Source organism: Pseudochaenichthys georgianus, chromosome 18 (genome assembly GCF_902827115.2).
Source record: "Pseudochaenichthys georgianus chromosome 18, fPseGeo1.2, whole genome shotgun sequence".
NCBI classification, from domain to species: Eukaryota; Metazoa; Chordata; class Actinopteri; order Perciformes; family Channichthyidae; genus Pseudochaenichthys; species Pseudochaenichthys georgianus.
The window spans coordinates 22726597-22751341 of NC_047520.1; the positions used below are offsets into that span (position 1 = coordinate 22726597).

Sequence of the window (24745 nt, forward strand, 5' to 3'; positions counted from 1 at the left end):
CTGACACTTATTTCTATATCGAAGAAGAGGCACTGTGAATCATGTTCCAACACCAGCAGAATATGTTTCGGTTCATTTACTAAAAAATATAAACAACAAAATATGACAACTCATTAGCACTTTCTTTTATTTGCTTGCAGTTACCACATTACATAGCACATGTTGATTCACATATTGTACGTACTCAAGTAGTTGTTTCAACAAAGACGGGGTTGGTTGATGACGGTGTGCTTTTGAAATGTAGAATACAACCTGATTTGCGAGGGCTTCTGGGTCATCTTTGATCAATATACAATGACACACAAGCACCAACCTCCACCCATGTTTTAATTCAATATGGGCCCTTTTGGCAGTGTAGAGGACGATTAAATCAAGACACTGAGACTTAGACTCTTATTCCGGCAATGGATTTGGACATTTTTACTTTTGGGAAAAGTCAACCCTTTAAACATGAAAGCTCAAGTAATCCACTGAGGAAACGTGGACAAGTGAAATCCCACCAAAAAGCACTGTGAAAACACTATTACTTCATTAGACTTTTTAATATTCTGAAAATAGGTTAGGATTTTTCAGCACTGCATGACCTCAAAAACACCGAAACATCTGCACGATACTTGGTAAGGACACATGGAAAGAGCAGCAGCTAACATTGCAAAGCATTGAGATGCTAGCTGCAGTTTTGGGAACAGTACTTTACAGCAGCTAAGAAAATATCACAGCTTTAATATCCTCTTAATATGACATTGATATCTCGACAGAGGCCATATTGACTTTTACCATTTAAGCTGTATTTCAAATGTCCATCTCTCTTCTTTCTTTTTCAATTCAGAAAGCTCGTACCAATCTCTCACAATGAGGACCATTGGAAAATTCGGGATGACCCACGGGGATATTCTGACTTCCAATTTAAAATAGAACTCATCGTACAGTGTGATATTGTGCTGTAAACTACTCTGACGGTTTCATTTCTACCACAATCTAAGAACCAAGCTAAGTTATCTTACATTGAAGAAGTAGATCTACTGAGTCTGTTGTACAATGCATACCTCTGTTAGCATGGGATGGATAACATGTGTCTTGTCATTATGGAAGGTAAAAAGACTCTTTTTACTTTACCTTGAAAACACTGATATTGATTAGGACATGGCAAACATAGAACAACAGAAAACCCTTAGCAATAACACGGTTGGTCCCATGTCTTATCTTGTTCAAGGGAACTCCACCAAACAACTCTCCCACCACTCATCCCATGCTTAAATACGATACAATATGAGCATGTGCAGGCATCAGAGCATGTAGCTGCTGCATGGAGTCAAATACACAGCTCTCGGTTATAGACATGGACATACATTTTATAAAAGAGCGTAAAACCACAAGCATCACAAATAACAATGCAGCCAGAGAGCATTAACATAGGTACAGATATTTGTATCATTAGTGTCAAAGCATTGACTTTCTCTGACGTTCTAAGAAAGGCAAGGCCCTTTGGTGCGTCTGTCCATCCAACACAGTTTTTCAAAACTACTAGCCAGATAATTGCCATCATTAGGACTACATTTCCACTTGTTTACAAGACATCAAAATGTGATGACCAGACTTTTCGTCTTGCACCCAACTTGGACTAAATGTTGACTTTTCACAAAATATACTGTTTGTCATAATTACAATTAGGCTGAAACTAATCATTTATGTTTGTGATTAATCCTGGTCAGCATTGGAGCAGTTTATTGGAGCAGTTGCCTTTGAAAATGAACCAAAAGCTGTTGGAGCTTCCTTTTAGGAGGCTGTCCTCTGCTGCTGTGCATCGGAGCCGTGTTTTTTGTGGCTTTAATCAAAGTGATACCCCAGTACTTTTTTAAAAACAACTCCTTGCTGAAAGTGAGAAAAGAAAAGTATTGCTTTCCCCATGTTGGCGCATTAAGTGTACCTTAAAAACGGCTAACTGTCACATTAAAATGTTTTAGTAGTTCTATATTTGAATGTTGGTGTGCGCTATGCTAGCTAACACCCTCCTAGCTCAACACAGATATGACATGGTAATAATCATTTCATTTCACTCTTGGCAAGAAAGCATAGATGTGCAGTATATTTCCCAGAATGTCAACATGACTTGCGGAACAATTGTTCCCACATGTTTTTTCTATTGTCTGGTTAAAGCTAAAATGCCTATAACATTCACCGAGCAATATGTTTAAGAGCATTTTTTACCCGACACCACAGTGAAAGTATATTAGCAAAATTGTGTTACAAAGACATTCTCCAAACAAACCTGTTTACTCTAATGTATCCCTACACTGCCTAAAAACACACTATTTATGATCATGTTTACGTGATTTGGTTCTGAAAAAGACGTCCTTACATTTCACAGTGTTCAATGACTTCATAAGCCTTTGTTGACTATCTCCACTCACTGTGAAGTCTCCATAAAAAATCAGTCTGCAGCCAGCGATTAGCACTTCTTTAACATATTGCTTCATGCAACTTGGTGAAAAACCTCTTTATATGTTTGGCACAGTTTAAATATACAGATAGATATACAAGCAGTGCATTATTGGACATAGACATTCAACACCCAAAAAATCATTCAGACATTTTTGTAAGAATTATTATCTAATAGCAAATAAAGTAGGATTAATGTTTTTGTTTTAACATGTATTCAATTTCCTTTATGGCAAAAATACATACACACACACTTCATATACTTTGACATTTTTTTTCCTTACACGCACACTTCTTTTGAGTGCATCTTTACAAGAAAAGATCACTCCTATTCAAAAGAAAAGTGACATGTTAATATTGGCACAATTTGAGAGTAAGAAGGAAGCACTTTAATCTAGTGGATGTAAATATGGAGGGTGATCATCTTGGATAAGCTTAATGGACGCTGCTCTTGCCGATGTCTAAGCTTGGATGGGTCCCTCTCTGGTCATGGGGCTGAAACATGAACACATCCATAGCAGCATGGCACTTTCTGCTCCTGGAGCCGCAGGCTAGAACTGAGAGGTTTCAGTGAAGGAGATTGCATCTGTCTTGTCGACGGTGAAGCCTCCATTGACGTAGGACTTCTTCTCGCACTCTTCATCATCCAAAGTAGCTTCCAGAGCAAAAGGGTTGGCGACATCTACATCTGATATCAGATCCATCCTCTCCAGTTCATTTTTGGATAGTTTCTGAACAATACCGGCTCCATAAGCATCGCCAAGAACGTTGACCATAGTGCGGAACCGGTCCCTGAAAAACACCACTCAAAGTTCATTTACAGCTGTTCAGTTAGAAAAGATTTGGAAGAAATCACAGAAGGTCACCAGATACACTTACAGCAGCCAATCCACAGCGACTATCAGAGTGACATCATTTGCAGGTAATCCAACAGCTGTTAAGACTATCACCATGGTGACCAGCCCAGCGTTTGGGACTCCTGCAGCTCCAATACTGGCAACCGTTGCTGTTATACTGCAACACAGACACGAAACCTCTTCTTTTTAATAACATGCAGCAATCAAATGTGCACATGGCGTCTACTACAGTTTGATTGCAGTCAGAACGTCATACGACCCAATTGCAGGACAGGAACCACATTTAGAGCAATCATGAGTAGAAAGAATAAATGCTGAATATTTGCTCTGCTTTAATTTGTGCACGTAGAACGAACAAAACTAAATCAAAAAAACATTAAAGGATCCATTTGACTCTGATTGAGAATAGCCAAATGGACGACGGTTTGTGAAATAGCCCAACTGTAAGTCTGAGCAACACTCACTTTTGCTACTTAAGTTATTCAGTATGCACCCGGACAGTAAATTATAATCATGTAAAGGGCACAATACCAGAAATACCAAACATAAGAAAGACATTAGGGGAATAGGGTGCAAATGAAGACATTAAGATTGGGCTTAAAGAAAATAAATAGGTCAAGGAGTGGACCTGTAGTCTGGTCCTATTTTTATTTATGATGTTATGTACTTCTTTTTCTTCTTTTACATGTTGTCATCAAGGTTTTATGTTTCCTGATAAGGTACGATGAAAACAATAGTTGTATTTTATAGTTTTATAAGTTAGATTTTATAGTCTTATAAAACATGCAGTTAGAAGTGCTTCTTAGTAACCATGATGTACCTGATAGTGACAATCTGGCCCACATCCAGATGGTAGTCATTCAGCTGGGCGATGAAGATGGCTGCCACCGCCTCATACAGTGCCGTCCCATCCATGTTGATGGTGGCCCCCACAGGGAGGACGAAGCGGGTGATCCGCTTGTCGATGCCATTGTTCTCCTCGGCACATCGGAAGGTGACAGGCAGGGTGGCAGAGCTGAAGGACAAGAGAGCAGCTGGCTTGGAATGGTTTTCATTTACAAATATAAGAATGTTAAAATTCCTGATTTGGATTTACAAGCAGTGTCATAGATTCTGACCTGGAGGAGATCATGAGTGCTGTCACCAGGGCCTGGGCCATTCCCAATGTGAAGGTATACGGGTTCTTCCTCACAATGACGAAGAAGATAAGTGGCAGACAGATGGTGGCGTGGATAGCCAGACTGAGGAACAAAACAAACATTATTAAACACTGAAAAAACTGAAAAGTTGACTTTAATTAAATGTAATATGTCAAGAAAATACACATAATTGTGTTAGGTTAGTCGAAAGCAATAATTTTACGTTTCAATAAAAAAATATTCACTTTCAAATACATTCATGTGAAATCTGTTGACATAATTCATTTAATGAAAGTCAACGTTTTTTCAGTGTACTGTAGAAAGATGCTCTCTATCCTGTATAACAAGCAAAGTATAGGTCTTTAAAAAAAATAGGTACATTTTCATAGAGTTAGTTAGTTCTGTGCCACATTATGTGTTTTATAAACCCAGACGTTATAAAAAAAAGTGTTGACTATCATTTATATTCATACATTGAACCCGCTATTTATAGCTTTAGTTTTTAAGAACTATCCACGGCAGACTGGGTTTAATCCGTCCGGCATTATTAAAATATAGTTAAATATGTGGGGAAATGATTTGCTTTCTTATAAAAAATAAGTAGTTAGCTTAGTTTAGCTTAAAAGTGGAAGCACGGATTAACAGCTAGCTGGTTTTTTCACAAGTATACAAATAATGCCGACCAACAAAATTGCTGACTGACAATTGGTTATCTGGTCACACTGTCTGCTTCAAGTCTTTATGCTAAGCTAAGCTAACAGCCGTCCTGGTGCTAGCTAGGTATTACCATCTAGCTCTCAGATAACAACACATTAAGGTTATTTAACGACATGATGAACTATTTCTTGGAAGCATAACATATGTATATGATAGGGTAAAATGCACTTAGGGTAGAAGATGCTCTTTTTCAGGCTCAGATGTAGCTAAAAGCCAGCTAGAAAGGATTCTGTCTCTCTTTATTATCGGCTAGCTGACTCAGCTCAGAGCCCAAACAATTACTCTGTTTGATGGTCTTTTAAATAAACAGAACTTTAAATAGATTGCAGCTACAGAGCTTATAAAAAAGCACTTTTGGAGAGATTTGACTTTACTTTGACATAACGAGGCTTTTTCTGTTGATCAAGTCAAAAACTTGTAATCACCTTCGCTGTGATTCATAGTCATAAAGCAATGATGCAGGGAGACGTTTTGTATAGGTCCTGAAAGCTGCCTCTGAACATTTGAACAAAGTGTGAACATTATGTGTCGTCACAGTTCCACCGGAGCTTTGGACCAACCCTGTGACCTAACTGGAGCGGATTTACTGTAGGCTTTAATGGTGTCACTTAGATTTAGAGGCATGGGCGTAGCTCATTACTGCATCTGCAGGTTGAGCAGTTTCAAATGTCCTTGGCCCTTATCAGTGCATACACAGAGCTCAGCTTTTACTGTATCACTGGAGGGAGAAATGGCCCAAAATGTCAACCATAAATCCCGGCGTCTGGAACAGTCGGATACAGAATAATGGCACAGTTTACCCGCTCAGCACCGTCACCATATAAAGACCCATCTTCTTGAAGATCTCCCAGTCTTCCACCTCGATAATCTTAGCAGCAATTAGGAACAGGATCCCTACTGGCATGTAGCTGAAAAACACATTTAGCTGTGGTCACTTGGGCGTCAGAAAAAGATTATAGAACATTTGATGAATTAAGACTGCAGCTCTGCTAATCTGACTAATTGATCTTCAATAATAAGTCATGTAACAGAAAAAGGATCAGTACAAAGTAGAATTATTGATTAATAATTCACATGTAAATTGTCTTTAAAGGTTTAAAATAAAAATCACTGGTTCTAGCTTCTCAAAGACAATGAAACCAATAATAATAATAATAATAATACATTTATTTTATACAGGCGCCTTTCAAGGCTCTCAAGGTCGCCGTAGAAACACACAAAAAACAAGGTACACAATACATAACACCAGCATAAGAGACATAAACAAGACAACGCAGTATATACCAAATCAAATAAAGAAAACAGAGGATGTGTGATGGATAATGATCAGGGTGGATATGAGAGTGTGAAGAGACGTGATGTGAAAATGGGGAGAGAGTCAGTGTTGACAGACGGTGTTTGTGGTCGAGCTTCTCTTCATTAGGAATAGTTAAGCAACACTACGGTTGAATTGAGAATAGCACTGCTCCACTACTTTAGAGTGTGAGCGCTTAAGGCAGCGGGCAGAGAGTGGCCTACAACAGGAAGTGATGATTAACAGCAGGGGACCAGGAGTTCTGTAGCCGCTGTTCTGACCTTGTTCAATGCACCTGTTGGTAACAAGGATTGATGCTACGTTGTAAACTGCAATGCAACCATTTTTCATGGAGGCTCTTTTTTGTAATTATGAATCCTTTGGAATAAAGACATTATTGTATTTAGTATTGATTTGCTCTTCATCCAAGCCCTAACTGTACGCAACTGACACAAATGTTTGTTTGCCACGAGAATACTTGATAAAAATGATCTTAATATCATAACTCAATGTTATAACTTTAGCCTTTTTTACAACAATACCGCACATATTTTATTTTATTATTAGTATTTTGTCCCACATCTATATTTCATGGTAATATCTCTCTATATTTTAATGATATAATCGTTTTTTATAATAGTTTTTATGAAAATGTATCTTCATTAACGGTGTTTATGTACGCACCATACACCAAGGAAAGTTCCTTGTATGTGTAAACCTACTTGGTAATACACCTGATTCTGACGACCCAGAAACTCTAGTAAGTGGACCTTGAGTTGAGATTTGTTTCCCTATCTCATAAAGGTACATTATCTTTGAGAAGACAACAAAGTTGTGTCAGATTTGGCCAACTATGTTTAATTCCCTTGCCGATTCATTCTCCAAAAGACTCAAAAAGTGCATTGTTCTGTCCTCCATGTTTTCTAACTGACAGAATAGTAAGGTGTTCACAATGCAGCTTTTATATGTTGTAAACCCATACTTGTAGATTAGGAGTGTAAACAAATATCCATCATCTTTTGTGCTAATGCATCGATTTTCAAACACACATTTTCATTAATAGTTGATATGCAAATATGAACTCAGTCAATATTTAATTTGCAAAGATATCACGGCTCAGTGTACTCCATTGTTCTGATTACATTAAAGAAGGATGTTTTGCCCATGATGATGTATTCTTTATATTATTACATCTTTTTGTATAAAGATATTCCAAAAATATTGCCTTAATGAAATGACTGCATTAAACACTTTTGCAATATATTGTGTTGCAACTCTTCTCTCATCATCGTAACGCAGAGTCTTCCAATGCACAGCTCTACTGTGACAGATCTCTCATACACACCACATGATGATGTTGACCAGCCTCATGGTGGCTTCATTCAAGGCGTCAAAGAAATCCAGGAGTATCCGACCCTTTTCTCCCATCTTCCCAATGACAAGGCCAAAAGCAACACAGAACACGATGAGCCCCAAGACGTTGATTCCATCGGAATATGAGCCAACGATCTTATATTCCTTGGTCATGTTCTGCCAGGAGAGGAGACAAGGAGGTTATTCATTCAGCGACCGAGAGCAGGTCAGGAAGCTCTCTAAAGAGCCATTGATGCGCTGTGCAAGTGTTTCTCGAGAATCTCAGCCCAATGACCCATGGACACTTATGACCCATTACAGGGTCTTCTGGTGCATGTAGATCAGACGCTGGTTGCCATGGTGCAGAAACACGAGACGTAAAGTGCAGCAGACGGATCAACAAGGACACTCTGTTGTCATGTAAAGATCAAAACCCCAATGTGAGTGGATGTTTCCAACAGGAGACAATGGTGGACTCTGGGGCACCTGTAGCTCAGTAATGTATCAAAGCACGAGGTGGGAGAAGTACTCAGATCTTGTATTTAAGTAAAAGTATATTATATATGAATACTCTGTTACAAGTAGAAGTCTTGCGTATTGAGATCAAAATAAAGTACCAAGAGTAAAAGTAGTCGTTGTGCAGATTGGTCCATTTCAGAATAATATATATGATATGTTTTATAATGATTGATCATGAAAGTGTTCTCAGAGCTGGTGAAGGTGCAGCTAGTCTGAAGTACTTTGTAGACTGCAGGGTAGCTGGTGGATTTACTCCAGGTGGAACTAAAGTCTGATTCAACACTTGAATAGATTTACCATCATTCATCCACATCTGAGAAGTAACTAAAGGTATTAAATACATGTAGTGGAGGAGAAGTACACCATTTACCTCTGAACTGTAGTGGAGTAGAAGTACACAGTAAAGTAGCAACAAATTGAAATACTCTAGTAGGGTAAAAGTACCTCAAAGTTGTACTTAAGTACAGTACTTGAGTAAATGTACTTAGTTACTTTACACCACTGGTTAAAGCATGAAGGAACTGCCTTCTCTTGATGAGCAGACGGTTCATGTGCACACCTACCTCTACCACCGACATGATAGCGGTTGTGAGGGGGGGGATGGTGGTGGTGTTGTTGTTGGAAACCTTGGGAGGGTCCATCTCTTTGCGCTTGGTCTTGTACTAGAGGGTGACCACATTTCACAACATCAGAGTAACATTCACGTTAAGCTTTAAATGACACTTAAACATGGATATGTCATTGGAGAAAGGATGACAGATGGATGTGTGTCTCACCTGCTGAAAACAAGCCTGCACCAGATTTTCGGGGAACATGTTTCTGTTGAAAGGTAAAACAAGATTAAGCCTGAATGAAAAACACAGTTGAGGTGTCCTAAATTCAGACAGAAGGCTCCATTCAAAATCCAGGAGAGAATGCTTTTAATATTCATAAAGAGGATGTTAATGTGGTCACGTTCTAGGCAAGGCAACCTAAACACTCAAATCTGAAGATACTTTACTGGAAGATGCCAACAATGTGTCAACACAATGCTTCGGGGAGATTACCTTTTTAGTACAAGCTGTACATTGTTTTCAACCAAAGCATCAAGAAACTAAAAGTTGGGTATGTATAATTCAGAGCTGTGGAATCAGTCACAAAGTACTTTTTGGCCAAGCCTACAGAACAAACACTTGACGAACTGACAGTGTAGTAAAGAGTGTCTTTCACTTTTTAGTGTTTTTTTATTACATGTCGGATGAGGCAGGAGGACGGAAAGAGCGAGAGCTCATACAATCTTATTTATAGTTGAGTAATGTGCCTGACTTCAGTCACATACCGTATCTAACTTAAAGGGGACCTATCATGCAAAATGCACTTCTGTACGTCTTTTATACATGAGTATGTGTCCCCAGTGTCAGGGAACTCACCAAGTGTCAGAAAACACAACCCTCTCTCTTTTCCTCCGTACCCAAATCTCTAAAAACGGGGCTTCAACGGATCTGATTATTATTTGAATTGTTCTGACGTCAGAAAAGGGGAGCTCCGCCTATACGGGCAACTCTCCACCTCTCAGGGGAATGAGAGACCGCTCGAAAGCGCTGGAGACGCTGTAGTACATATGCCAGGCCTGTAGGTGGCGCTGTAGTCTGCCACAAAAGTAGAATCAGCCCTTTCAAAAACAGGGCTGGAAAAGAGCAAATGGAGCGAAATGAGGCATGGCTAAAATGCATGATCTGTTTGGTATTTTGAAAACAAAACTTCACAGACATGTTTTGTATAGGTATGGCCCTACAATATATGTTTCAAATATAGCATGATAGGTCCACTTTAAGATCAGTGGTGGAAGAAGTACTCTTCTATTTTGACAAAAGTACTTCATTTCAAATCTTACTTTAGTAAAAGTGCAAAAGTATTGGCTTCAAAATATAAAATCTTGTATATGATTACTGGATTATAATTATTGATGTTTTAATCACAGCTGGTAAAAGTGGAGCTACTTTTAACTTGATATTCTACTGCTGGATATCTTACACATCATTATTTATCATGGTTTATTTATGTGTTGTATAAACTAATAATCCTAATCTGTAAAGAAACTAGTCACTAACTTTGTCAAATAAATGTAGTTGAATATTGTCTTACAAATTGTAGTGTAGTAAAAGTATAAAATAGCACAATAATTATTCTCAAGTACAAGTATCCAAAATCGTGTGACAGTACAGTCATTAAAGTAAATGTACTTTTCACCACTATTTTACTGTACATGACATCACTGCTTGATGTAATGCGTAGCAAATGTAATTATCTGAACCCAAACCGGGACATTTTATTTACCTAACCAAGTGGTTTTGTGGCCTGAACCTAAGTTATGCCGAGCGTCCGTATGTGACGAGCGGATTGTATCAGGAACACTTTAATGGAGTGTTGGGTGTACATTTAGAGGAAGTATATGTTCTTACTCAACTCACTACTTCTTTCCTATTCTTATAACTTAGTGTAACACCAAGAACACTTTTGAGGAGGGACTTTCGGTCATTTCCCCTTAGTCTGATTACTGACTGATCACCACAAGTATTTCAGTTATAATGATCAGGGGAAAACGTCCTTCATGTCAACCTCTAGATGAGTTAACACTTCATGGTTATGAGGGATTGGTGTCACATGGTGGGGGGGTCACCTGATGAGGTCCAGGAGGGTGTCCACTGTGGTGACGTTGGGCGTGATTCCAGCTCTGTCGATGTGATCAGCTGTTTGAGACACTCCTGGTTTGATAGTCATCACCAAAGTGATCCCTGCAAAGAACGACAGTATTCCTGTCAGGACAACTCCACTCATTGAACCACTTAGCACTATTTAAGTTCACGGAAATGAACAGGAGACTTAAAGAAGTTCCTGTGAGAATTAGAGAGGAGAAGAAACTCACCAAGAACCACTGCGATGATGGTGGTTGAGAAGTAATAGACTACAGCTCGCAGACCTATCTTCCCCGACACCTCAGAATCCAGGGCTGCAACACCTGGACAAAAAGCACAATCTGTTATTCAAATCAACGCCAACAGATCGCCCCACCGGGGTTCAGAAGAAAAGACTGAAGATGTTGGAAAGTGATCTCATCAAGCTGTTATTTAAAAGCTTCAATCTTTTCCTTGTGCATATACATCATTTCTCTGATGAAAATGATCTCAGAACTGGATTTGTAACCACTCAATCAACACTCGTGGCATTGCAGCCCAGTCTACTAAAAGTAACGTTCACATACAACAAAACAGCTTTGTCCTTTTTGCCATTTCTCCGATTGTTGAGAGGACAGGAAACACGAGTTGTTGGAGCTATTTATTGATTTCTATTATTTCATAATGAAACATTTATTTTTCAGCAGTTTTTGTTTATTTAATGTAACATCATTTATTTTAATTATTTTAGTTAATTAAAGTAATCCTATATATTTGTCATTGTGAAGGCGGTTTCGGCACCTGGAGACCTGTGGGGGTGGGATTGGAGCACTATGAGGGGCCGTGTAATCCACAGGTACCATTGTTCTATACAGCATACATGGATTATTGGAATGCTACTAAATGCAAGACGATGTTTTTGCCAGGACATTGAACACTTTTCCTGATTTGCTTACTGGTGCCCTACCGGCAGTTTATTTTGAGTTAAATGTTCTGTTTTTTTTCTTATGATTTAGCCGCTACAGAAGTTCCAAATGAAATGCATCAAAGCCCCTCAGCTTGATGTGAAAACTGTCTGCCCCTTAACCCCTCAGGGGGTGAAAGTGCAGGGAAGCAAATGCTCTCCTGCACACAAATAGAATCAATATGTGATTTAGTCCAAAACCATTCAAGATCCTTTCCTATCCAAATCACAGCCTTGACAAGTTCTGTATTAATCAACAAGACCATTTGTATTACAGTCCCAGCTGATTGTACTGCTTTGGTGGGCCTCACCTTGTCCCTGGGCACATTGTGTGTCTGGGGGGGTAAAGGAGGGTCCGGGCCTGGTACCTATAACCACAGGCTCCGTATGAGAAGGATCCAGCTAACAGTGAGTGAGGTACGCAGGTGGGGAACACTCAGGGGAAATGCAGGTGGAAAAAACAAATCCTCCAAGTCATCAACAAACCAAACTGCTTCTCCAAGGAACAGCCTTGCTGTGCTGAGGGTGAGCTGCAGGGGGTAGCGAGAGAAGATGTAATGCAGCTCCTGAGTGACATATCTCAACAGTAAACTGGATGATCCGTTAGCCTGCTGTCTTCTTGTCAAGTGAAGGTTACTCCCATTTCCTGTCTCAAGACAGCGGAACTAAGGACATTTAGACGGTTATCCACCTGCTATCATTCAGACTGCGAACACTCTGGTGCACTGCTCTGAGAAATGTGAATGTGACGCAGTGACATCTTTTAAATCAAAACTCATCTTTTTATTAAAGCTTTTATCTACTGATGACACCACTCAGTTTAATTCGACATCCTTGTTCTATTTGTTTTACTTTCTTATTTTGTATTACTGTTTCTTTTGTTCAAACACTGTATATTTCATTAGGTAGGGAATTCTGACCGCATGCTCTGTTGGCTCTGGCAGTCTGGTTTTAATCCATGTAAAGCACTTTGCGACTTTGTTTAGAAAAATCTGGTTATTATTATTAATACATTATTTTAGTTCTGCAACTATTCTCTTCTATTATTTTTGTTTAGATTTGTAATGGTGAATTTCTCTTGGCCTTTCAGTTACCTACTTTTTATCAGATCATTTTTAAGCTCTTTGAGAATCAATTGATGAATTGTTAAATTATTGTTTGAAATAGCCGGGCCCTCCCGAATCCACCGTTACATCTGGGACCCAGGAGATGGCACCATTGGAGGAGACGACCTACCGCGCCGGCAGTGGACCACTCTGAACCGTCTACGAACTGGGGTCGGTCGCTTTAAAACCTCGATGAAGACGTGGGGCTTGGCGGACAGTGCGGCATGCGAGTGGGGTGACGCTGAGCAGACCGCTGTCCATATAATCACCATCTGCCCCTTATATAGACCACCCTCGGAAGCCAGCCTCTTCGACCTAGGACCAGAGATGCGGGCATGGCTACACGACACCGAGTTGGACATCTAACGTTATACGAAAGAAGAAGAAGTTTGAAATAGTAGATTATGTTAATCACAATTCCCACAGAAGACCTCATTATTATTTATCTTTTGAAAGTATGAAATGTAATGTCGTAGTGTTTTTGATTGTGTGTTTGTGCCCTCACATTCCCTTCTGCATCACTGCTGGATTGTTGTTGACTGTGTTTACTGGGATAGTGTTTGAACTGCCGACATGAACTCAATATACACACACTGCAGTAAACCACTGAGCAGAGGTGCAGCCAGTAATAATCAGGTTACCTGTTATCATGCTTGAGATGATGAGTGGGAGGATGACCAGCTTCAGCATCCGCATGAGGATCTCTCCTGGGAAGCCGAAATACTGCTTGTGGAGGTGTGAGAGGGACGCATACTCTCTGACCAGGACGCCCAGACTGATCCCTGATCAGAGAAACACAGGACAACGTCATGCAGATGCAGAGGTGTGATCATCATGTAGCAGCAGCTGCAGTGTGGAAATCTGAAGTCCCAGGTTCCTCCAACAATGCAACATTAATATGACATAAAACAATAAAACACATTTTTAAATAAACAGAGAAGAATAGATTAGAGTACAATAGTGCGGGTTATGTTGCAGACCAATATGCAAGTAATGCAGATGAAGTGAACTATAAACATGTCAGAAAATAAATAAATACAGTAATCTAAATAATGCAGTGTTATAAGTGACCAAGTAAATGCAGGAGCCTAAATACATGTAAATAGAATAAGATAGACAAGAACATAATGTAAAATTAAATATTGTACAGTAAAATCTAATCAAATACTGTTTATTGTAATGATAAATAATTAATAAATTGTGCAATTATAAGGCTAAAGAAAAAATTGGAAATGCAACATTTGATCAGGTATGATGTCGCTCAAATAAATGCAGACTTTTCTCTGCATAAGCAACCGTCACATTTTGAAAAGGTCAGCAAGGTTTCATCCTTTAGGAATTCATGAGGCACAACACACATCATTTCCAGCTATTAACTTCACATGCATCCCACGCAATGCTTCTATCTGTTATCACACATAACAGACCCCCATTCGGACGCTTGTAAAACACTGCGATGACACAGCAAACTGCATGTGATGCTACGACTGCACTATGCTATCAGAACATGACATACACCTGATGGAAGCACTGGAGTTCAGTCACAGATAATACATAGGCTGTTGGGTGATTGTTCACCAGAGCCAGCAGCAGGTTGATCTGCACCAACCACACTGAAAGATGCCACCCGTTGAATGGTTTCTTATATTCAAAGCACTAGCCTGAAACTGGTAGGGATAGAAAAAAGAACATGAATGTAGCACTTCCATCCAGCCTCCACAGCCTGTATGTGAATAGAGTATAACTTCATCATTTCTCACGTTTTCAATCCCAAGAAATAGATCATTTGATAGAAATAGAAGCTGATTGCTTTGAAAGGGTGGACATTTGGCCAGGAAAAATACTATCAAGAAATAAGCAGGGTGGCGGCTCACTGCCTGTCTACTTCTACTAAAAGTAAACGATGTGTGTAGTTACATTGCAGGTACAACACATTTGATTTCTTTCTGAGAGTGACATGAGAAGCATATGGATTCATATCTGGGTAAAGCGCTACAGAGCTGGAGGCCGGACTTGGTTAGCATAGCTTAGCATAGCTTAGCATAGCTTAGCATAGCTTAGCATAACGACTGGGAGCAAGGGACGCCTCTGGAGATCAGTATCAGACAGTGAATACCTCTATTTAGCTGTGACAATCTACCGCTCGTTTGAAAGGTCTAAAGAACGTCCCCCACTCGTATGTTGCCATATTACCATTCTATTTAACGATGTTTAACTGTTGCACGGTTAATCGAATCATGTTGTATTGAACGTAATGAAAATAAACGGCTTGGTTGCTTTAAGGTAACTAAATAACTAAGGAATAAGGAATGGGGAACAAAAACACTTGTTTAGGGTAGGGAAAAGATTTTGGTTTGAGATAAAATAAGTACGGAACCTATTTTACACGTCACGTATGTGTTTGTGCAGTTTAGCTGCATACTATCATAGCTACACAGTTGCGTAATTGTTAGCACAACATTAGTTTGACCTTTGATGTCACATGGGACACGATCTCCGGTGAATGTCGTGTTGTGCTTTCTCCGGCCAATAGAGGACACCATCATTACAATAAACCATAAACAACCTGTGCTCATTTTTCGGTGTGGGATTTGAGCTTGTTTTTAAACCCTTTCCCTATAAACATTTTTAATGAGAAACTATATGGTAAACTGAATACATGGAATTTATGATTCCCAAAGTCTCTTAAATGTGTGGTAATCATTTAGCTCTCAGGTGTTTGGCATGCTGTGGCAGGGGGGGTTCTGAACTTTGAACAGAGACAGGCTGTGCTGGATGGTTTATAAACTAACTAGTAAATACAGCTTCCAAAATGAAGTGGGGTTGAAGTGTAGATAAGTATAAAATGAAAATATGTGGGTAAAGTACAAGCCAAAATGTGTACTAAAGTACAGTACTTGAGTAAATGTAAACGTTACTTTCCACCACTGGCTAGAGGTCTGCATTACACCCAGATGGAGATTGATATTGAGCTCAATGTCAGAACCATAGCAAATAACCCTGAATTAAAATAGTCCTTTAACATATACAGTCTGAATGTGGATCCAACCCTAAGATTGTGCTACACTGTGCCCTGCTGCAGGCTGAGGGCACTGCTCACAGATCCAGCAGCTGTCACTTTAGTCTGGTCACGCTTGACTGAGACACTTCCAGACTGCTCTCTGCTCTGGAGGACAGAGACTCACTCACACCACCCCACCATTATTAAAGGAAAGATGGTCATGAATGAACATAGGTTATCCTAACACACAGGTACTGGTGCTGTTCGTCAGCTGGTGCAAAACAGCTTGATTTATGTCAGCAGTGACAGCAGCTGGATGCAACAGCCAGGACAAAGAGTGGCACAGAAACAGCAGGAATATGAACGCATTCTCTCTACATCAGCAGGCATTCCACATACCGAGCACCACGGAGAAAATCGTGGCGATCAGAAGCCAGTTCTTCTTCAGCAAGTCCTTGAAATGCACGCCTCGTCGCTGTTTGTTACCCATCATGTCAATATCGTTTTAATGCTGCAAAAAACGAGGGAGAATCACAATGGCCCCGCGGAGACAGACAGTCTGCGGCCGGGATGTGAGGTGCAGCCGCCGCAGAGAGGATGGAGAGCCGCGCTGAGAGAGAGGCGGCGGAGGGCTGGTGGCCGCGAGTCTGTGCGTGTGTGCGTGTGTGAGTGTGTATCAGGGTATGTGTGAGTGTCCTGGAGAGGAGGAATGAGGGAGGGAGCGAGACCGTCTCCCTCCCCCACACAAGGTGTCTCTGACATGTTCTGCTTTTTACCATGCAGTGACACCATGTGTAAGGAATTATAGCATAACATCCTCATTTGGAAACACATTTGGAAAACACAAAGGATGATTCTAGAAAAACTAATCACATCTCTTTTCTGTTTCAGAAGGGATGGCTTCAAAACTTTAGCCAAAGGTAAGTGTTTCCCTGAAGATCCGTCTGTGAATCATACAATAATCCCTGTCATCCCTGATGACCCACTAGAAGGATGTGTTGGTCTGCTCCACACACTCTGGGTTTTTTATAACGCAATACTCTCACTTCAGATTTTTATTTTATTTTCCTGCGGCACAAGACAAAAGTAGATCGGCCTCTTATTTTGTCCCACCCAAATGTAATGATTTATATATGTCTGAAACTCATAATAAAAGACAACTGAAAACGACTTGGAATCGTTGCAGAATAATATAATGGTAAATTCGCTTTCAATTTCATTTTTAGATGTTAGGTCCTATTCTGCTTTTTGGGGTTCTCCCTCTCCTGTAGTGTGTGTTGTTTGTGTCACCCAATACATGTTTTAGATGTTAGGTCCTAATCCGCTTTTTGGGGTTCTCCCTCTCCTGGGTTGCCTGTGTTCCATAGGTTTGTGTCCCCCCTGCCTAAAAAACGCCTCCATTGGAATCCTTTGTTTATTTCAAGAACATATTGACATCACTAAGGAACACCCCTGCTCCTAGCACTCCAACACATTGTACGCAGTGGCGTTTCTATATGTACAAAAGTGGTGGGGCACAAAAAACTCAGATGTCTATATATAAGCTTCTGCAGAGAGGTTCATGGCTGGTGAGGCACTGGCACTGACTCTTCAGGTTTACAAATATATTAAATCAAAATATAATATTATTTTCAAGAGCTTTTTTTGTCTGATGCTTCAATTACTTATAAACAGACAGTTCAACAGAAGGATACCCAACATTTTTTAATTTTATCATTTAAATATTGAATTGTTCTCTCTTAGTAAGATCCCATTTTCAATAAAATTGCAGTCTTACCTTGACTTGAAGATTAAGACCATTTGCCTATCCTTCTGGACAAAAATCTCTATTACTTTTTTGTAAAAGTCCTCCTTATCTTCTTGTAGTTTCAAAAGTCTATCATAAATCTAATCTAATCAATAGATTTTTGATTCGAAAATGATAAAAGTAGGGTAGACATGTGGATATTATCCGGCTGAACAAAACGTACATTTATCTAACAGCTACGTTTCCCACAGATCTTATTTTGAGCTATTTTCTAAAATCCTATGGAGAAATCTCGTTGCTTTTTTGTGGAGGGAAGCCATGCGCAGCTTACTTCCTGGTTTTAGGACGCCTCACTGCAGCTCTCTCTCCTCCTCTTCACACACCACACTATTCGCGGCACACGTACTTACAGCCAATCAGCTCTGAATTATGTGAGATGACGTATGGTGGGGATGGCAGCACTTTGCCCCTTTGGTCATTATTTTTTGCCACACACATTAAATAGGAAAATACTCTGAGCATGCGCAGTGTAGTTTTTGCAGTCACCGTTCACTTAGACAGTCAGAGGGAGGGGCAGGATCAGGTTTTGTCCCACATGGCTCTAAACAGCTCACACTGTAGACACTAATTAGAAGAACACATACTAAAACAGCAATGTACAGACGAATCAGATGATAAAACATGATCTTAAAATATATTTTATCTATTTTTTAATTTATTTTTTGCATTTTGTTGTAATCATTATTTTAATACTTTCTGCTGACACTAGGTGGGGCTGTGCCCCACCTGCCCCTAATGACCAGTCGCCACTGATTGTACGTATGGGCTAAGGTGCGGGACATCTCTAAGCGATTGACCAATCGACTGGGCTCTGGTTTCAGACAGAGGGTGAAAAGAGGTGCTGCAGGCTGCAGCACAGGCAGTATGCGAGAAATAGAGCTTTTTGAACATTAAAGCATGGAGACATGTCACAGTAGAGACACTACATACTGATATACACCTGAACAGGAGAGGACTCTTTAAAGTAGAGACACTACATAATATGAACCTGAAAATGAGCAGGACAGGACTATCCATTAGGATGAAGTATTATGGCACTTCGAGATTTGTCTTGGCAGATGAGAAGCGCTATATCAATTAAATATATTATTATTATGGGTTGCCATTTGTACACTTATAATAATGCTCTAAGAATAGCTAAACCTGTCTCGTCATCCACGTCTTAGTGTGGTATTTGATCAACATTTCATTAATACATGTAAAAGTACTCGATTTGCAGAAAGAAAAAGACAGTGTCTGACATAATAGCACATTATGTTTAAGCAACAGTTTTTTGATTTTCACAAATCTTTAATGTTTTCTTCGATATTGGATTATTTAAATAGTAAATAGTCCTTTTAATATTGACTTATGTACAATAATTGAGTAAAAATAGCCTATTTAGATTGCATTTCCCATCACCATTCATCAGGATCCCTCATGAGTGTGGGTATGAAGCGCCATTAGTGTTTATCTGTCACTTGGTATCACAGCGCCCCCCTGTGGACAAAACCCCCCTCCATCAGAGAGGCTCATAGTCAGAGGCTGTGTTCCTATAAACCAGGGGTCAGCAACCTTCACCATCCGAAGATACATTTCCCCCCATTGTCACCAACGTTTGGTCTATAAAAAACGTTGTTTGCTCCACATGTGAACTTATAGTTCACCCTTAATGAGAGTAAGACCGAGGTCATCTTTTTTGGACCCCAACCATCCCCGGTTGATATTCTGGGCTCCCTCAATAAAAATATCCTCCTCTCTGTTATGAACCTTGGAGTGACCTTCAACAGCGCCTTTACATTTGATAAGTAGGTTAGCACTGTAGTCAAGACCTGCTTTTTCAAAATACGACTTTTGGCTAAGACCAAGTTGTTTTTATCTTTTAAAGACCTAGAAAGGGTTATGAACGCCGTTGTTACCTCGAGACTGCATTACTGCAATGCTCTGTATGTGGGTATGGACCAGGCCTCAATTAGACGCCTGCAGCTAGTTCAGAACGCAGCTGTATGTCTTCTCACTGGCCATAAAAAAAGCGACCATATCACCCCAATTCTGGCCTCACTGCACTGGCTTCCAGTTCGGTTCAGAATAGATTTTAAAATCCTTTTATTTCTTTTTAAAGCCCTAAATGGGCTGGCTCCGGCCTATGTAGCTGAACTCCTCCATTGCTACACCCCAGGCAGAGCCTTAAGGTCGGCTGATCAGCTGCTGTTGATAGTGCCTAAGACCAGGCTCAAAACCCGAGGCTACCGAGCATTCGCAGCAGCGGGCCCTAGGCTCTGGAATACTTTGCCCCTCCATTTATTCATTTAGTTCTTTATTTTAATATTTATAACATAACATAGGATTTCATAAAGTATTTTAAAAATAGTTTATACATTATTCAAATATAGGAATAGTAGATAGGATTACTTAAAATATAGTACCTTATATTGAATCTTTTTTCCCTTTAGACCCTTGCGGTTTATTCTTAAAAATCCTTACCCTTACCCACCCCCCATTTTCCCTCTGCTGGTCTATGGCCTTGTAGAGGGTAACGGTCCCCTCTGCTGGTCTATGGCCTTGTAGAGGGTAACGGTCCCCTCTGCTGGTCTATGGCCTTGTAGAGGGTAACGGTCCTCTCTGCTGGTCTATGGCCTTGTAGAGGGTAACGGTCCTCTCTGCTGGTCTATGGCCTTGTAGAGGGTAACGGTCCCCTCTGCTGGTCTATGGCCTTGTAGAGGGTAACGGTCCTCTCTGCTGGTCTATGGCCTTGTAGAGGGTAACGGTCCCCTCTGCTGGTCTATGGCATTGTAGAGGGTAACGGTCCCCTCTGCTGGTCTATGGCATTGTAGAGGGTAACGGTCCCCTCTGCTGGTCTATGGCATTGTAGAGGGTAACGGAGTACAGAGTCGCTGAGATAAGCAGGGAGTGCATCTGACGAAGAGATAGCTTGTTGCTCCCTATCTCTGTTTCTTATCCTATATCGAATAGAACTGCTCGGGTCTTGATAGATTGAGTGGGAAGTTCATGAGATCTTTCTAGAGGGTTATCAAGAATAACTTTTATCCAATGACCTTTCCCCTCTGTGTCTGTGTCTGTGTATTCTCTTGTTCCCATTAACCCAGACAAATCTTTTTTCTTGTTTTGTATATATCTACGCCGGGATCCGGAGTTGATCCTCTTGCTGTAGTCCTGTGTCCTGGATCCTCTATCCTGAGTTCTGGATTAAGTCGTGGACTTCGGGTCGTGGCTGAACCTGTCTCTGCGGCCCTGCCTTGGGTCTCGTCATGCTGCCTCCCTGATGGCTTCCTCAGGATTGTAGCTGACATCCTCGTAGATTCATCTTCTCATTACAGACACATGCACTTCCTAACATCCGGTCTATATGCTGTAAAATGTATTATCTCTTGGATTTACACACGGCATCTATTGCACGTCTGTCCGTCCTGGAGAGGATCCCTCCTCTGCTGCTCTCCCTGAGGTTTCTCCCATGTTCCTTTTAAACTGTGGGTTTTCTCTGGAAGTGTTTCCTTGTACGATGTGACGGTCTAAGGACAGAGGGTCTGAGGACAGAGGGTGTAAGGACAGAGGGTATAAGGACAGAGGGTCTAAGGACAGAGGGTCTAAGGACAGAGGGTGTAAGGACAGAGGGTATAAGGACAGAGGGTCTAAGGACAGAGGGTCTAAGGACAGAGGGTCTGAGGACAGAGGGTCTGAGGACAGAGGGTCTGAGGACAGAGGGTCTAAGGACAGAGGGTCTAAGGACAGAGGGTCTAAGGACAGAGGGTGTAAGGACAGAGGGTATAAGGACAGAGGGTCTAAGGACAGAGGGTCTAAGGACAGAGGGTCTGAGGACAGAGGGTCTGAGGACAGAGGGTCTAAGGACAGAGGGTCTGAGGACAGAGGGTCTAAGGACAGAGGGTCTGAGGACAGAGGGTCTAAGGACAGAGGGTCTAAGGACAGAGGGTGTAAGGACAGAGGGTATAAGGACAGAGGGTCTGAGGACAGAGGGTCTGAGGACAGAGGGTCTGAGGACAGAGGGTCTGAGGACAGAGGGTCTAAGGACAGAGGGTCTAAGGACAGAGGGTCTAAGGATAGAGGGTCTGAGGACAGAGGGTCTAAGGACAGAGGGTCTAAGGACAGAGGGTCTAAGGACAGAGGGTGTAAGGACAGAGGGTATAAGGACAGAGGGTCTAAGGACAGAGGGTCTGAGGACAGAGGGTCTGAGGACAGAGGGTCTGAGGACAGAGGGTCTAAGGACAGAGGGTCTAAGGACAGAGGGTCTAAGGACAGAGGGTCTGAGGACAGAGTGTCTGAGGACAGAGGGTCTAAGGACAGAGGGTCTAAGGATAGAGGGTGTCGTTTTTCTCTGATATTCTGAACAATCTGTGTTGTTGTATTTGCTGTAAAGTGTCTCTACTGTAGGCTATTTTTATTTTATGTACAGCACTTTGGCTCCACCAGACATCGTTTATAAATGTGCTATATAAATAAAACTTGATTTGATTTGATATAGTTCAACAACCATGTTGATTGTTTATTGCTATGTTTACCTAACATAAAAGCAGCACATGCTGTGTGCTTGTGCTTGTAACGTCTTTTAAGATTGCATTTTTTGTGGTTTGCTAATTTCTTTCAATATATCAAGCATACAGGTAAGGTAGTAAAAGCAAAGGAATTAATAGACACAGAATTAAACTCTATATTTCATTTATGACTTTTTTTTGGGGTATATCGTTAGTTTTCTCTGGCCAGGAAACAGAGGATGTGACACGTGTCAAAGTAATACCTCAAACTCTAAGATAAGTATTTCATGCAAGTGTTCACTGTGCAACAAAAAATAAAGAAGCTGTTTTTATTGCCATATTATTATTTTTTAAAATGTGTTTATACAGTTACGTATGTTTCAAACACGAGGATCAGGGTCCGTTGTTCATGAAGTGGTCTTAGTTTGACATTGAGGTTTCTTTTGTAAACTGTAATATTTATTTTTGGAGTTTTCAATTGTATCAAACAATCCTCTTCAGCGGGAAGTCGCTGAAGAGGAAATGAAACAACATGGTAGAAAATGATGACTAGGATTTAGATAACAAGCAGAGAAGCTGGTTTCAAACATCTTCCTCTTTCCTCTTCCTCTTTGCAGCTTATGTTAAGTTTCACTCTGGGCCATGACAACTTGTTCACCCATTCTAATTAGAATGAATAGGGCATGGATGGACTTTTTAAAATATTTAAATATATATATATTGCTTAAAATGAAACAAGTTGTAAAACTGCAGCCTACGTCTGCTCCACTGATGCCAAGTTCTCTTCACTAACTCTGGTTCATTTTAAAGTGAGATATCCACAATTTTAAACTGAACTCATGACCTGTTGACCATCTATAATCACTTACGTTTCTGGTCAAATCTGACCGAGTGACTTCGTTTGGTATCATAAATATTGTGTTTTTCATCCAATTGCCTCAAGACCTTATGTTAACATCCACACGGGACCATATATGGTTGATGGTTGATGACCACTTGCATTATGAGTGATTTATTCAACAGTGTCACACCTATGATGTTTTCGGTCATTGACCGCCATGGGAAATGAATGGGTATGAGTATATCATGTTCATCCTGCAGATGGAAAACACACACACACACACACACACACACACACACACACACACACACACACACACACACACACACACACACACACACACACACACACACACACACACACACACACACACACACACACACACACACACACACACACACACACACACACACACACACACACACACACACACACACACACACACACACACACACATACATACTGACTTTGTCTTTTTTGTCCTGCATTTATTGTGCCCCCCTCAGAAAATAACTGGCCCCCCCAATCAAATTGGTCTAGAACTGCCACTGTCGCAGACCCCACGCAGCAAGCAGGAAGTGAACCCAGCTCACACTGTCCGCTCCTCGCAGCAGCGAGCCGTGCAACGTCCCGCCAACACGGCCCCCAGACCCCTCGCAGCATTCTCATCTGTTTGTCCTTACTGGTGTCATTTTCTGGTTGCTAACGCCATTGTAACACATAATCACTGATGTTCCGCTGTAACGGTGGTAGAACATAGTGGTAGACTCATCAGAAAAGAGTGGGCGAGCTGACCAATCAGAGCACAGTGGGCTCACAGGGAGGGGGGGGGGGGGGCAGGAGCTCCAACAAGCCGTCTAGGACAGTGTGAATACACATAATATACAGAGATGCTGTGAGAAACCAATGTGAGTTTGGAACATTGCACCGAGTGATTACTTAAAAAAAACAATGATTTATTTGAAGATTTTCAGTCTGGCTTTAGAACACATCATAGCACAGAGACAGCTCTGGTTAAAGTCACAAATGACATTCTAATAGCCTCAGACAAGGGACTTGTCTCTATTCTTGTTTTGCTCGATCTCAGTGCTGCATTTGATACTATCGACCATGATATCCTATTGCAAAGACTAGAGCACTTAGTTGGCATACAGGGAACTGCTTTAGGCTGGTTTAGGTCCTATCTATCTGAACGCTCTCAGTTTGTACGTGTTAACGATGAATCTTCAATTAATTTGGCCTCCAGTGAGACTGTAAGGAATCTTGGTGTTATATTTGATCAGGATTTATCCTTTAACGCCCACATAAAATCAATTTCAAGGACCGCCTACTTCCATCTACGTAACATTGCAAAAATCAGGCATATCTTGCCTCAAAACGATGCAGAGAAACTAGTCCATGCATTTGTTACTTCTAGGCTGGATTATTGTAACTCTTTATTATCAGGGAGTACCAAGAAGTCAGTCAAGTCGCTTCAGCTGATTCAAAATGCTGCAGGCTCGTGTACTAACCAGAGTTAGGAAAAGGGACCACATTACTCCTGTTCTGGCTGCCTTACACTGGCTCC

The 24745-nt window shown here is 40.8% G+C and overlaps 1 protein-coding gene across 1 annotated transcript; it reads right to left on the reverse strand.

Annotated features, from left to right (window-relative positions):
* Positions 1-373: 373 nt before the first annotated feature.
* Positions 374-16734, reverse strand: slc1a1 (solute carrier family 1 member 1). The gene is made up of 12 exons (XM_034105971.2): positions 16443-16734; positions 13684-13824; positions 11224-11316; positions 10978-11092; positions 9095-9137; positions 8882-8980; positions 7792-7976; positions 5953-6060; positions 4415-4537; positions 4117-4311; positions 3319-3453; positions 374-3231 (listed from the first exon to the last, which is right to left on the reverse strand). Exons 1-12 carry the CDS (start codon positions 16534-16536, stop codon positions 2991-2993), a joined length of 1572 nt encoding a protein of 523 aa, XP_033961862.1. The 5' UTR covers positions 16537-16734; the 3' UTR covers positions 374-2990.
* Positions 16735-24745: the final 8011 nt, after the last annotated feature.